The 15,080-nt window shown below is 39.1% G+C and overlaps 2 protein-coding genes, 1 long non-coding RNA gene and 2 other non-coding genes across 6 annotated transcripts in view; 3 read left to right on the top strand and 2 right to left on the bottom strand.

The window, feature by feature from the left end:
- Positions 1–4,513, bottom strand: part of LOC129100754 (protein TANC1-like) — a 31,545-nt gene extending 27,032 nt beyond the window's left edge. The window contains 3 exon segments of the mRNA XM_054610216.1: positions 811–903; positions 2,794–2,997; positions 4,438–4,513. Of these exon segments, the coding sequence (XP_054466191.1) occupies positions 811–903; positions 2,794–2,997; positions 4,438–4,513 (373 nt within the window).
- A 1,362-nt stretch (positions 4,514–5,875) lies between these two features.
- On the top strand, positions 5,876–8,048 carry LOC129107581 (uncharacterized). Its single transcript, XR_008531881.1, has 4 exons — positions 5,876–5,972; positions 6,740–6,936; positions 7,222–7,310; positions 7,828–8,048. It is a non-coding gene; the product is annotated as an uncharacterized LOC129107581 (long non-coding RNA).
- On the top strand, positions 7,006–7,140 carry LOC129110045 (small nucleolar RNA SNORA31). Its single transcript, XR_008532115.1, has one exon. It is a non-coding gene; the product is annotated as a small nucleolar RNA SNORA31 (small nucleolar RNA).
- On the top strand, positions 7,350–7,482 carry LOC129110037 (small nucleolar RNA SNORA31). The gene has a single exon (XR_008532114.1). It is a non-coding gene; the product is annotated as a small nucleolar RNA SNORA31 (small nucleolar RNA).
- A 678-nt stretch (positions 8,049–8,726) lies between the features above and the next one.
- On the bottom strand, positions 8,727–14,997 carry gtf2f2a (general transcription factor IIF, polypeptide 2a). Of its 2 annotated transcripts, XM_054611903.1 has the most exons (9): positions 14,855–14,997; positions 14,394–14,467; positions 14,057–14,081; positions 13,556–13,694; positions 12,211–12,270; positions 10,752–10,833; positions 10,312–10,411; positions 9,730–9,873; positions 8,727–9,540 (listed from the first exon to the last, which is right to left on the bottom strand). In XM_054611903.1, the coding sequence occupies exons 1-9, from the start codon at positions 14,918–14,920 to the stop codon at positions 9,418–9,420; spliced, it is 813 nt and encodes a 270-aa protein (XP_054467878.1). In that variant the 5' UTR covers positions 14,921–14,997; the 3' UTR covers positions 8,727–9,417. The 2 variants fall into 2 exon arrangements, with proteins under 2 accessions (XP_054467878.1, XP_054467887.1); XM_054611912.1 differs by lacking the exon at positions 12,211–12,270 and having other exon boundaries at positions 14,855–14,991.
- Positions 14,998–15,080: the final 83 nt, after the last annotated feature.

Genomic DNA, 15,080 nt, shown 5'->3' with positions numbered 1-15,080 from the left:
TCTTTCTCATTCTGCCTGCTGGCTCACTCTCTCCTTTTAAAAGCTACTGCATCACATCGCTCTCACATTCAAAATTCAAAGTGTGTTCCAACGGGAGACATAGGCTTTAGAGGATCAAGGTCAATTTTGAGAGGGGAGCCTGGTCCGTTTTTTTTTCGTAAAGCGCCCCAGTTCTATCCTCAGTCAATACTCTTTTCACTTCACAGCTTGAAAAGCTGCTAAAGACTTGTAGGAAGGCTGGATGTGTATTTCAGAGAGGGGGAGGAGAGAAAACTTTGCATTTTGTCGGCAGTGCACTGAGATCCAATCTGGAGTAACATGAGGACACACTGAATGTCCAGTACTATTCATCAAAACCACCCAGCAGTTGCTATTGGAAACGGGAAGCTGAGAGGTGCCTGGCAACCGGGATAGAAGATGCTTCATAAAATCTGTTTAGCCTAAGGATAACCCTCCGGTCAAACACATAAAGAAAGCAGGCTGAGATGTGGTTATTTACACCATTATTGCTTAAATCTAACTGCACAAGCAGAATGCAAAGAAGTCAGGGCAAAGAAACTGTGTTAAAACAAATCCACTCTCAATAAAACACTGAGGGTTACATCAAACCATCATTGTCCCTACATTTATCTGAAATAGAAAGAAACTTAATGCAAAGCCTTTTAGATGACATTTAAACACAACCACACTCTCACTTTCTCTCACCAATGAATCACCTCCACCCCATTCATTGTCATTCAGCTTCCCTGATCAATACCTGGATAAACAGACATGACGCTCACCACACTCCCACTCGCTGCTGTTTCTCACCTCTGCGGTCTGTCCTGCCACGGCACGAGGCAAAGACGAGAGGTTCTCTCGCGTAGGGAGAGCCATCCACATCCTCCAGCTCCCTTACCCGTCCTTCGGCCACAGCAAAGAGGGAGACGGGAGAGGGAGGGAGAGCAGGCAGGGTGGGAGAGAGGGGAGGGATTGAGGGTGGAGATAAGGAGGGATATGAAAGAAAGTGAGAGAGAGACAGAGAGAGAGAGAGAGAGAGAGAGATTAAGCCACCCTAGATGAGATCTGTGGTGCAGAATTTGAATTGTGTCCCAGGAGGATAAAGCAGTATGTACAGAGTGCGAGCAATGCATGCAAACAGTACAATGTTCACTGTACCGTGGGCGTTTATCTATAATATATTAACACTGCTAATGTGTTTGTGTGTGTGTGTTTGTGTGTGTTATGGCAGGGACAGAGGTGCGCTCATATTGATGTGTGTGGGTGTGTCTCAATTTATGCAACAACATCTGAGGGTTCTTGGAAGCGCAGATTCTTTAGGACTGGAGATCATTCAGGAGGATGAGATGTTTGGGAAAACTGAAATGTACTGAACCTTTACACTCAAGGTTATTCAGTGTTTGAATCACGCATGTGGAAATACAGTTGAATTCACACACAGTTTAATATTTTTATATTGCATGACCACCAATGACAGGTAGGCCATGACAGCGTATATTTTTTATTTGCTGTAATTGTCCTTGTCATGTGCGTTCAGTGTTCTGGGGGAAAACAAGGCAGTGCTGCATGCATTGAAATGTAACAGCACCTTTTTCTTTCTGAATAGCTGTGCTTACTGTAGGACACTGCCACCTTGTGCTCCTTTTAAGGTGAAGCAAGGTTTGTTTTCTTTTCATCCAACAGTTATGAGAGTTACAACGATACCAAATGTCACAGAACTTATCTTAGGTCATTACACTTTAAAATAGCATAATTATTATTAATTATATGTACTTCACCGTGCGCATACAATAATTATCTATGCGTTACGAAACATGTTTAAACACTAAATAACATCTTTGTTTTTATGTTATGTTATGACTTTAAGGATAACAAAATAGCAATGTGCCCATGGATGTATCAAACATGTATTATTTCAATTAAAATATTAAACATTCATGAGGCAGCATGTGCATAGTAGAAAATATTATATTTTGACCTATTTTTTTTTTTATGTAGAAGATTCTTTTAAATGAAATCAGAAATGTCCTGCACTCCAGACCTTCGCAGTGCAGAATGATAGATGTGCAGAGTAGAATTTTTTTGTTTTCAGTTTATTCGTCAGTTGACTGCAGGGATCGACATGAAACACGACAATGGTGACAATGGTTTCTTGCAAGAATCAAACGAGTATGGCTTACATTTCCCACCACACGCCAACTCACAGCTATTTGTGTAGGTAAACGTATCCTGGCTCATTTGCATGGCTGCATCTACTTCCTACAGTACCACATGTGATGCACATGACATTCAACATGTCGTTTCACCTACCACTCAGGTTTAGATGATTTAAAAATGTGAAGAATATATGTATGTATATACATATAAAAAATAAAGGAACAAAACTATGGACCTTGAGTTAGGATTTAACTTAATAAAAAAAAAGAGTTGTCTCTATGATTGGGACTCTCTGGAATCATTTATTCAGTATGGATCCAAACCATAACTATATCTAAAATTCAACCTTCCTAATTGGGGTTCCTTGCCTTAAATTATCTTGCTTAATCATTTACTCTGACAATCTGTCTCATGCTTTTCGGGCCCTGGGGGCTCGGTCTGTATGCTCTTGCATTTGCTGTCACATGTATGGAACAGCTGAATGCACAGAAGCTCTCTGCTAATCAAGGCGAACCCATCAAAGCATTCTGCTATTTCTGCAGCTATTCCCTGATGCTCCGCTTCCTGTCATTCTCAGTTGTTCGTACTGAGCCCGTGCTTTGTTCTCATTATTTCTGCTTTATCAAGTGAACCCACCTGTGAACCTGATGCACGACTGGGACGGGACTATATCGGCCTGGCGAGGCAGAAGAGGGGAGGAGGGCAGAGAAATGGACGCCCCTTTGGTCAGCCTCCTCAGTTTCGCTTGTCTTTCAGTGCGTCCGCTGCCATGGTCCTGGAGGTGTGTGGCACGGCCGCCACTACCCCTCTGCAAGGTGCTGTGAGTGTACACCTCACTACCTATGTGGAAGAGGTGGGAGTGTGAAGAGGAAACATAGGGAAGGACTAGTGTTACGGCTTAAGAGGCATCATTTTTAAGAGTTAAAAAGGCAGAGTTGATTCAACAGAACTGTGACTGTACATCAGATTTAACATATTGCAGACAGAGCAGTTTAACATATGTCTCACATAAGGCGACGACAGAACATATCTTGTCTTGGAGGCATATTGCTGAATGAGGTAATGGAAAGTTGGCAATGTCAGAACATCTATTCAAAGGAATGAGATCACACTTAATAAAGAGGACACTCTTTATTAAGACTTATTATATTTCACTTCAAATCACTTTCATCTCCACTGGTATTGCAATGATTGAGCCTTGTCCTGTGTATTTTAATAACCATTACGCGTGAGAACTCACAAAGTCAGGTAATTACAGAGGCTGTATTGCCACTTATGTTGGTTATACCAGATTGCAGTAGTTTTCCCTGTGGAACAATTCAGTCTTTCACTTTCTCTTACTTAAAATGAGACCGTTGAGCAAAACAAGGACTGAGAGGTCCAGCACCTAATATTAAAAATTCACATGATACACTGTTGCATAATTCCTAAAAGACTTAAAGGATCACAGCCTTGGAACCTTTCATGATACGCTTTGGAGAATTAGTTACATCTCTCAGCATATGATCAGAGTCTGTAAACATACTATATCATTTTTAATGAGACTGACACAGTTCTCTATGTTCCTCTCTATTCTTGCCTCCCAGAGCAGCACATTATCAAATATTAATGGGCAGCATGGTTGCTCTAATACTGAGCTCTACTTGTGTTCATCTATCTACGCTATGCAGTCTGAAATGTCCTCTGAACTGCAGCAAGTTGACGAGTTCTCACTGCGAAAAACAAAAACGTCGTAGCTCCTGTTAAACAGAGAAAATTCCAGTTGTTCAGGACACCTATCAGTGAGCATTTCACTGACATTACTACAAAACACTCAGTTTGTTTACAGCAAGTACAACTCTTTCATAACAGCTACGCAGATTTGTCGGATTCATTCGTAGCCCACTCACAAATCCTTGTGATGTTCAGTATATTTTTAGTAGGTCAGGATGTTTGCCTAACCCACTCTAACTTCTCCTGACACACTTTAACTGCAAGCAGCGGGACACTGTGTGAAGGACAGAACACACTGATGAATTAGGTTAATTGAAATGGCTCTACTTAAATCACCCAAGAGAAGAGAACCCGAATAATGTCATCAAATAATGCAAGATGTAATGCGTGCAACATCAGATACATCTCCTGCATATCTGTGATCAGGGACAGAAATGCACTCTCTATATGATTTAAACTGTGATGTAAATTAAATGAATACAAGCCCAAAGGTGCAGTTTGGGCTTATTATTGACTTTACATGCCACAGTTTTGTTACACAGGTACTTTCAGTGATTTGGCTTTTACCTGGATGTCTCTGGGCTTTTTTCTCTCCTCGTTTTCCTCCTCCATCCCTCTTGTTTCCAAACACTGCTCTGAACATAGCTGGGCTGTTGCTTCACTGTCTACTGCCTGTGGAAGATTAAGCAAAATGTTCATTTGAATCAGGAACACATTATGCAGGCAACAATAACCCCTAATGTTAATTATAGTTCAACTGCCAAATAAGCTGTTTAAATTTGTGGTTTTTGAGACCATGATAACGTGTAATTATCTTTACATTTGGATCATTAGCACACATAAAGGTGGTCAAACATAAGACATGATGAACTCAACCTACCTGCTCTTAAGTCTTCTTTGATGCCTGCATGTCTTCTCGTAAATCCACTTGAAGTGGATGGAGGACCATTCAGACTCGCGGAGTCCAGTCTAGAAGTGAAGCACCGCCTCAGTCAGTGTGAGGAGAAGAGGCGGGCACGCGCCTAATTCACGCGCGTGTTCGCCTTCTAAATTGGGCTAATTATTATTGATATATATATATATATATATATATATATATATATATATATATATATATATATATATATTTATATCACTCTGCTGCTTCTATAACATCACATATAATAATAACAATAACAGTATAAATAATTATAACAGTAATAATAAAATTGTAATACTCGTAGTAATAATAATAATAATAATAATAAATAATAAAAATAATAATAATAATAATGATAATAATAATAATAATAATAATAATAATAATAATAATAATGATAATAATAATGATAATAATAATAATAATGATAATAATAATGATAATGATAATAGCAATAATTAATAATAATGATAATAATAATGATAATAATAATAAAAATAATAATATAAATGATAAAAATAATAATTAATGATAATAATAATAATAATAATAATAATAATAATAATAATAATAATAATAATAATAATAATAATGTTAACTCCTATACTTTCCATCATTGGCTGAAATAGATTTGTTTACATGCCTACGTCAAACTATTTAAAGAACAGATAAGAGAGAGGCGATACAAATGTGTCTTTGTGTACATTTTAAGGGTATCCACATATTATTTTTTCATCTTTAAAAGCTTTTTCCTTTTAAAAAAATGTTTCTGTATATTTTGCTCAACACAGCATTGTTAGAATAAATAATCTAATTATTACTCTAATGCTATTCACACCGAATCCTTGTAAAAAAGTCGATTAACTCTAACATATTAAATTGTTTTAATACAGGAACGTGTTGTGAGCAGAGCACATTAATCCTGCGCACTTGTAAATTACGGGGGGGAAAAACTGTCATTTCCATCTGTGAACACCAGGGGGCGACAATGTGAACAGCAGTTCCCTCTTCGTCCTCATGGGGGCGACAGTGAGCCACAGCCTATTTAAACTGGAGGCTGCTGCTCTCTCAGTCCTTTCACCGACTCAGCGTCCGGAGGGCAGCGTCTCAGCTCTAATATAGAACGTTAGGATTATGCTAATTAACTTCAGCGGTTTGCTCACAGCCGTCGCCGTGGTCTATTGTAAGTATATCGGCGTCATCGCGTTCCATTAGTTCAAACCGAAGTAACGGTTAATGGAACGTTCGGAGTTTTCAAACACCGTTCTGTCGCACGTGTGATTTAACGTTAGCTGTTGCCATTTTGTAGCGCAGGCTGAATACGTAATGCTAAGCTAAGCTAAGCTACGTAACCAGTGTTTTAAAGTCAGCCTCCTAACTGTTACATTAGCGTAGTAAGCAATGTTACAGGACGTCAAACGTGTGCTAGCTGGGAGGGGGGGAAACATCTAAACGGCCTAACGTTACAAAATGTAGCGTGGCACCGGAAGTGGCTCATAGCTACTGTTGCTACCCGGCCCTCAGGCGCAAACACGTGGCTTTGCGCGTCATAGAATGTCTCTATCAGGCGGATTTGGAGGATAAACTGAGAAATGTCTTGTTAAAGTATCATCATTATTAAATGGGCTTGTTTTTTTTACATTTGATTTACTTGTATTGCCTCGTTAACACAATCACAGTAACTCAAACTATATTGTTACTGGATCTACTTTGTCTCAATAGTCAGATACTGTTTCACACCAAATATCAAGTATTAACGTTATGACGATGATATTAGTATTAAGAGTTTGTCCTATCATTATTTAGATGTCAGCTTTCAAATCAATATGCTGTTATGTGACAAATGCAGAAATGGTTTTGCTCTAAAAAAACCTAATATTTACAGAACAGATTGAATTTAACTGTAAGAAGCTGCTTTAAAATAACTCCTCATCTGCCTTGTTTTCCTAGCAGATCATGTGCCATGTGGTGGACACCTGTATGAGCCAGATGGAGGAGGCTGATGGCTGTGTGGCTGAGTCTCTCCATCACTTTGCTGCTGCAACACCACAATCTGCCATGGCAGTATCTTAACTTGAGAAAATGGGTCCGAGAGAGGAGCTCCAACAAGAGGACACCTACAGACTGCGTCAAGTCATGTGTGAAATGTATGTACTGTTTTCTTTGTAGAGATGCATGCGAAGGTTTAACTTTTGCCGATCAAGCTTGGTCACAAGACGCATCTTTGACAGCCTGGGCTCTCTGCTGTGAGATATCCTGGGTTTTAAATTTTCAGATGCAATATTAAATATCCCTGCGCTTTCTGCTCGCCTCTTTCCATGGCGTCTCGGATTGAATCGGGGAGGATAAATCCAAAATATCACAACTGTTTGTAATATAGACTATTTTATAATGAGCTGGATGTAATGTTGTTTTCCTCCCCCTGTTTCCAGACCTCAAGACTTCAGCGGATGAAATCAGAGACATTGCAGAAGCTGTAACAGACACTTCAGCATTCTTGGTCTGGATTGATACTTCGCAGGTGAGCATATGTAACTTTGTTCAGTTGGGGGAGACTTCACTGCATCCGCTGATAGACCTGGAGCATGCTTCTTTGGCTTCTTGGTTTGCATAGTGATGCTAAACTGAGCGTTCCTTGTGCTTTCTGACTGCTACATTCCATAGCAGCACCGATTGAACTGAGGAATACATGTGAACTTGTAGCGTACAGTCAATGGTTGGATTCACAAGTGAATGTATTGAGTGACTCTGGATATTTAAATTTGACACCAATGTCTTGAAATGGTTTCCAACACACTGCTTTTGCATTTAAGAAAACGCATATATGGACTCAACACACACTAATTTCCTGTCCCTAGAAATGTGTGGTCAACATATTGTAGTTATTTTTTTGTTTTTATAGGTACGCCAATGTTATTTTATAGCTAATAAAAGTATTTAGCCGTGTCTTATTTATAGCTAGAGGCAGACGGAATGAGTGACTTTCTTGGGTATTTGTGTGCAGCGATGTGTCTTATTGGTTTTCCTTTTTCTTGCAGGTAAAAACTGCAAACCACCTGAGACACGGCGGGTTGAACTTTGGTTTCCCTGTGATGCCGAAGAAACGCTTAAATGTTTGTCATATTCATTTTCTGATCTCTGGCAATTGAATCTGCCAGCAGCATTAATCTCACAAAGATGGGATCGTTCAGCATGCTGTACATGCAATGTGAAAAATTGACACAATTTTTGTCTTTAATTAAAGTTTGTCTGTTATAAAATGAGATCAAAGACTTTTTGTTTGTTTACCGTTGGATACCGATGTCTGCTTACTGAACACTGCTTATTGATTTTGATTAAACTAGCTCTCTTATTTGAACTTCACGTTTTAACCTTTTTGCCATTTTGCTTTAAATCTGTTATGTGCAACATCTTGTGTTGCGTTTTTGGCCAGGACTCTATTGAAGGAGATTTTGAATGGCAATTGGAAATATCCCTGATGAATAAGGTTAAAAAATTGAAACATTTTTGCTTTTCATCTTAAATGATTTAGAACCTTTTAATTAATGCTGTAGTGGTTTGAAGTTGAAATGAGCAGTTTCATGAGCCATCTATTCAGTGTGGAAGCACTGTTTTCAGTTCCTTTACCCAGAAATGACCCTTTAGGATACAGGGTAGGTTATACCGACTTCTGCTATAGAAAGACTATTTGTCTTTAAGCGGTGGAACATTGGTACTACTGCCTTGGGTAGCTCTAGAGTAATTTGAAAAGTGAGCAGTTTAAGTAAAGTCACTGATGGAGCTATAAGTCAAACAGGATTAAACCAAATGGAAAATGGCTGTGCTATAGGAGAAACCTTCAGTGAATAGTTTGCCTTTTTCTATAGTTTCAAGGTATCATGCCCCTGTTAATATGAGGCGGTTTTTAATATAAACTCAGATTACACAATCATGCTGAAAAAACATTTATTGCAATGTTTTATTACAATTTTGAACAGATGAGCATATATGAAGCCTCCTTAAGCACAAACAGGAAGAATTCCAGCAATACTGGTGGTATTAAAATTTTGTGAACACAAGTTCAGGCAGAATCTTTGTGGAACATGTCATTTAAAAAAACATCTAGAAAAAGTAACTTCCTCAGAACATGCAAGTTAGCAGTGAGAGCTATCACCTGTGTCCTGTCCATCCTAACATTTATTCTCTAACCACTAAACATTTTACCTCTGCACCCTTGTGCCACAGCATTAAAAAAATAAATAATTCAATGCTAAGAAACAGGGTCAATAAATGCATCCTTTGCATTATAAAATGATGTCCTGAGCCACTGAATGATAGGACAACTAAATTCATATACTGGGGCCCCGAGGGTGTGCAGGAGCTGTGACAGACACCACATCCAGAAGAGACAGTGCACACATGAGCGTTAAACTTGAATTAGTTGCCTCTTGCCCTTTCTTCCTGTCTCCTACAAAATAATAGGATACAACAACCTCTCCCTATCAGACACAACATATGCTTGACATTATCATCCAGTGTTGCTTTGACCTGATATATGGATATCAGGAGGCCAACCAAGGCCTGGTTTAGGAGGGACACTACCCCTTTCAAAATAAAAGTCCTTGTATCAGCCTTGGTAGGGTCAGAAGCTATTCGTCAGTCTTTTCATCGCCTTGGTAATGTCGGTATTCTGGTTTGAGCTCCCAGGTGTTCTTGTGTGTTCCCTTCACATTGTAGACGCCAATGTCACGCAAGATTTCCTTCAGGTAAATCTGGGAGGGAAAAAAAGATGGGAAAAGATGAATAAAATGCTCTCATTCTCTGTGAATCAAAGCTATAAAAAATATAATTTAATCAACAATTCTCACAAGGAAAAGCTGTACAAAAGAATAAAGATAACAGAGTTGGAATATATCTCAGTCAGTTTAATCAGGGTGTTATATGTTGCCCTCCAGTCTTACCACAGGCTGTTTGGTGATGTCCACCAGGTCTTTGATGTTGTAGAACTGATGCTTTTCAAAAGCAGAGAACAACATGTCCAACACCTGCTGTTTGTCTGCTCTTGCTCTCTTGCCCTCCTCCTTCTTTTTACGCTCATACTCGAGCTGTGGCAAAAAGGAAAACAGTCATAGGTCAGGAGACACATACAGGACTACACCGTACAGAGTCATGTCATGCCTCTATGATTACAAGTCATTTTTATTACTAAAGAATGCAACATGTTTTCCCCTCTTTAGTTTCCACTCATTTCCACATTTATATATACAACATTTATAATATATATATATATATATGTGTAAAAGACTAGAAATTTGCTTGACATAGACAGTTCGTAACTGGTGTCATCAACAGACAAACAGTATACATGATTTGTAAGACAACCATGCAACAATATTTCCATGTGCTTTTATATTTATGGTGAATACATATCCAGATGCATCAATAAACTATTTCATGCGCAGGTTACGTGTCGTATTGAACATGCAAAAAAAGACGTTAATACAATTAAAACAAGACAATCCTGTATATGACTTATTACTTACATTGTAAGTATGGTTGGCCACCGGTTTGTAGTTGCTGGTGACAACTCTATCCAACTGTTGTGACAGCCTGACTGGCTTGGCCAACTCTTCAATTTGCAATCTGTAAGGTACAATGAGAATTACTATGATACATATATGATATACACTGTGTACATTGAGTAACCTGAAAAAAAAAAAACACCTGTGTGATACAATGCGAATATTACTATAACTCGGCAAAGAATGATATATAACTAATTTGTGTGATAGTAATATTATATAGAAATCTTTAAACAAAGATGAATCATGAATTATTAAAATGTTAAATTGGTTATAGTGGATTTTTCTAATTATACAGATTTCTACAGATAAAGTCGACTTAACATAATAAGCTACGTTCATGCAGGTTCAGGCTCTTAACATACTAACATGTGTGTGCATACTATTTCTAAAACACTCACTTCTTCAGCCTCATATAGCTTTCACTAACATTAGGTCTGCACTCTGCTCTCTGCACCACCACTCCCTCCAGGGCGATTTTATCTGGAAGACAGGACAGTTAATTAACACCTCAATAAAAATAAAAAATTCAGTGCATGTTTACTTCATAAGTATGGGAGGGTGATCGGTTCCATGTGCGTAAGAGAGAGGTGATGAAAGCAGACACTGAATGAAAAAACATTCCTATTTATATGAATCTAATCAGTCCAGGCTCTCTCCTAGAGTTGAAAGGACAATGTCAGAGCAATCAAGGGTTTCAGATCCTCCACAAATGTGCTTTAATCACTCAGATAGAGTAACTCCACTCATCATAATGTGACTACTTTACAACAGACCACCCAACCCTGGGACACACATACACACCTAACCTCTCTCTGCTAGCTATTACTATTATTCATCCCACAGTTAATTCTAATTCAGCCCATGCATTTTTCTTTAATCCACCCCAAAAAAGTCTCCAATTTCAGTACAATTGTCCTTTTCTCTGTAAATTATTCATATATAAAATAATATGACCTCTTTGTCTCTCACTTCTTTCCAAAGCTATTTCCAGATCAGCCACATTGGCTGTTACTGGCTCAGAATGGAGGTCACACTGTCCCTTCCAATTCCCTAGAGTTATCTATAGGTCCTCCACATGGCTTACTTACTGAATGTGGAATGTTTCCGCCAGAGAGAGGGTATGCCAAATGACACAGTTCTATGCTGTAATTAAGTATTCAATAAGTATTAATGACAATAACGTAACATATTCTTTTTGCGCTATTGTACATTTGCATACCTACAGAGTATGCAAATAAACTAATCAAAAGTCAGTTATGACTTTGGCCTTCAAGGTGTAGGGGTGAGTAAGAGCCAGGATAGTTTGTCTCATATATAACAGCTTTAGAAGTCTCACGGACGAAAAAGTGATCTAATCTACTTGAAGACTGAGCAGGTAAAATCATTAACACATCATTGAAAACGCCACTTGATCACATCCCAGATGGCTTATCTACCTGTAGTCTGAAGGGAGCTTGCTAATGAACATAGAATAGATCTAAATTAACATTTATAAAACAGTCAAGATATTAATTATCTTTGCCAACACAATGTCACATCACAACAAGAAGGTAGCCCTCTAGTCAAGCGCAGTGTCTGACCACAGACTCTCTTTTCCATCCTCCAATCAAGATGGAGCAAACGAGGTGCAGAAGCTTCTTATGAACAAAACATTTTTTTATGCAAAGAGAAGTTGCCTGTGTGATGCTTGAGGGCAATGTGTCCACAGTTTTGGTACCAATACGTGCATCTTCCAAAGCATGTATGTGGGTTGCTATGATGATACCCTATTTCTTAAAAAAAAAAATAACAGACTCTCTTTGTGTCTGATTCCCAGTGGTGCAAATCTGTCACCCGCTGGTGAAACGGAGGACTCACCTGGGCCTGCCCCCGCCCCCGAAACTGAGCTGCTGCCATCAGATCTTTCTTCTGACTGGCCTACAGGAAGGGAGGGAGGGTTGGTAAACATGAAAATACAGGGGATGGAAGGCGGAGGGAGAAGGGGATCGAACAACAAGAACCACACCCAGGGTTTAGTTGCACACCAAAACGTTTGATCACACAGAGCTTCCCGGCGTAATTTCGGGAATAGTACACACGCGTGTGCATGAGCAAAGCAAGCATGCCCTCACATAAAAAGCGAGCACAGATACCCTGTCCCACCACAAATACACATCCATGACAGGGCTGCACAAATACTGCACCCGAAACAGAATACGTTTTCACATGAGAACACTGTATGTTACCAAAACAGCAATTAAGGTAATAAACACTTAATTGCAATTTGGAAAATGCTGCCGTAATTACCTCTCACTCCTATTGGTGTTTTCGGGTTAATATACGGTATTTCATACGTTGTGTTGTCTAATTATGACCAGCTTTTTTTTTTACCAACCGTCTTACTGGCCAGGTCGCTGTTAAAAAAATAAGTTGTTGAAGCCCTAAAACTCACATGCACACACTAAGACAGCACATAAGATGTTGTCTCTAAGTAAGCACAGTAGCACAAGCTCACCAGCACCCATAGCAACAACACAACCCCAATCACATTAAGAGGGCAGACAAGGCTGATGAAATTCAAACCCCCCCAAAAAAACATGCAAAAATTTAAAATCAACTCCAAATTCAGCAATGATGAGTGTTGAAATTGATCTATTCTATGTGAATTTAATTCTGAATGGGGCCCATTGTGCCTGATCATATATCCAGTCCACTGAGATCATTGGCAGTGGACTGAAAAGGTCAAAGCACAAACAAATGACTGACATAAGATCAAACACTGAAACTAGATTTCCATTATACATAGAAAAGGAAACACAGATCAGAGTGGATGAAGACAAATTTCAAACACACAAGCTCTCTTCCGTTTTCCATTGAGTGTTCACTTACCCACTATGAACATAACACTTCTTACATGTGCTCTGTTAGGACTGTGGACAACCTCACACTCTAGGAAAAAATGTGTTGAGAGTTCACAACACACAGAGACAAGCAGGGCAGGCAAGGGAAAGACTGTGCATCAAGACAGCAAGCTGTACAAACGGGCGCCTCCACCACCTGATCACACAGAAACTTACCTCTGGGCTCTGGCACAAACACATAATTCACATCACAGAAAATGATACTTAAGGTTTGTTACGGGTGTCTCATCTTGCAACAGATGCACTCACTGCAAACATTTGGCATCCTCCGGCTGGGCTCAAAATGAAAAGCAGAAACTCACCCGATGAATTCTCTGTGAAGACCGCCAACGTCTGACCTCCCACTGTCTGCATGGTGAACGGATGGTCGCGAGGCGCAGACACCGTCTTGTCTTCTATACCTTCGATCACAGTCAGCTCTTCATTCAAAGTGAAAGACACCTGTAGAGTGCAGTGTCGTCCTCAGTTAATATCCTCAGCCCCTTTCCACAGCAGGCATGCACACATAAAGGGACTTGCTCTATTCTCGACACGTACAAAACATTTTTGTAGAGTACATTAAATCATCAATCAATGGAAATGTCACAGAAGAATTGGGAGAATCTGATAGCGGATTGGAAAGCGTTATCTATTTAGCCTTTATAAAAGTATTAATGTTCCCCCAATACCGACTATGGTGAATATCTACCTATGAAGTATTATGCGTGTACTACACCATAAGGATGGCTATCATCGTGGCAAATGTATGTGTCTGCAGATGTCCATAACCAGGATGCATAGTACATCTTTCAAACATCCCTTACCTCTGCTTTTCCTTGGTTTCCTTTTCTTGGAGATCAACATAATGAGCAAAAAAAAAATGTGAATTCATTAATTGGCAGGAATAACAAAGTAATACATTTAATTTTCAATGCATCAGTGGTATAGTAGTATAATAACCAAAACACATTGCTTGTATTACCATCTAATTAACACATTGTCTCATCCTTCATCTGTATACAATTTCACTGTTCCCCTTCCAAATGAATTGTTGTGCAGTAGCTACAATCACTTGGTTTAAACTCAGACACACATACACAACTTAAACTTTGCAGGCTTTCATTCACTGCTACTTCACTGACGTGCAGTTGTTTCACATACTTGCATATTCGGAGTTTCCCGACCTCTCCTCTGCCGGTCGCTTTCGCCCACTGCTGAGAGAGATATTTGGGAACCTGAATGAAGAAACATGGGTTTACTGTATGTTATGTTATGTAATGTAATGTTATGTTATGTTATGTTATGTTATGTTATGTTATGTTATGTAATGTTATGTTATGTTATGTTATGTTATGTTATGTTATGTTATGTTATGTTATGTTATGGGGGCTGGTTTCACACCTTCACACCTTCTGGTATTACATGTAAGAGCTATCCCTTGTATTAGTGGTGATACATTAATATGATGACTAGTGACCAGCTCTTACTCCACAGCAGCCTGCTGTACTCGATGGTGTCGGTCAATGCTAAGCTACATTGCTGTTAGCATTAGCTCCGTTTACGTTCATGATAAATCCTATATCCGCATCCTTTAATGTTTAAATATATATATATATACAAACCTTTACAAGCCATACTCCCGTGTTCTGCTTGGCACCAGTTAGATCCACCTCTCCTTTCTCTGACATGTTTTAAAATGATGCTTCCGATAGTTTAAAAACAACAGACTGGAGGTAACAATGCGCAGCGCACGCATGCGTAGAAGTACGGCAACTCTGGAGGCTCATGTCGGTGTGTCTTCACTCTACACCAATATGTGCAGTTCATTCCTCAAACTATAGATATTTA

Source organism: Anoplopoma fimbria, chromosome 2, assembly GCF_027596085.1.
Source record: "Anoplopoma fimbria isolate UVic2021 breed Golden Eagle Sablefish chromosome 2, Afim_UVic_2022, whole genome shotgun sequence".
NCBI lineage: Eukaryota > Metazoa > Chordata > Actinopteri > Perciformes > Anoplopomatidae > Anoplopoma > Anoplopoma fimbria.
The sequence above is the reverse complement of the archived record's forward strand: the minus strand, read 5'-3'. Positions and strand labels throughout refer to the sequence as shown.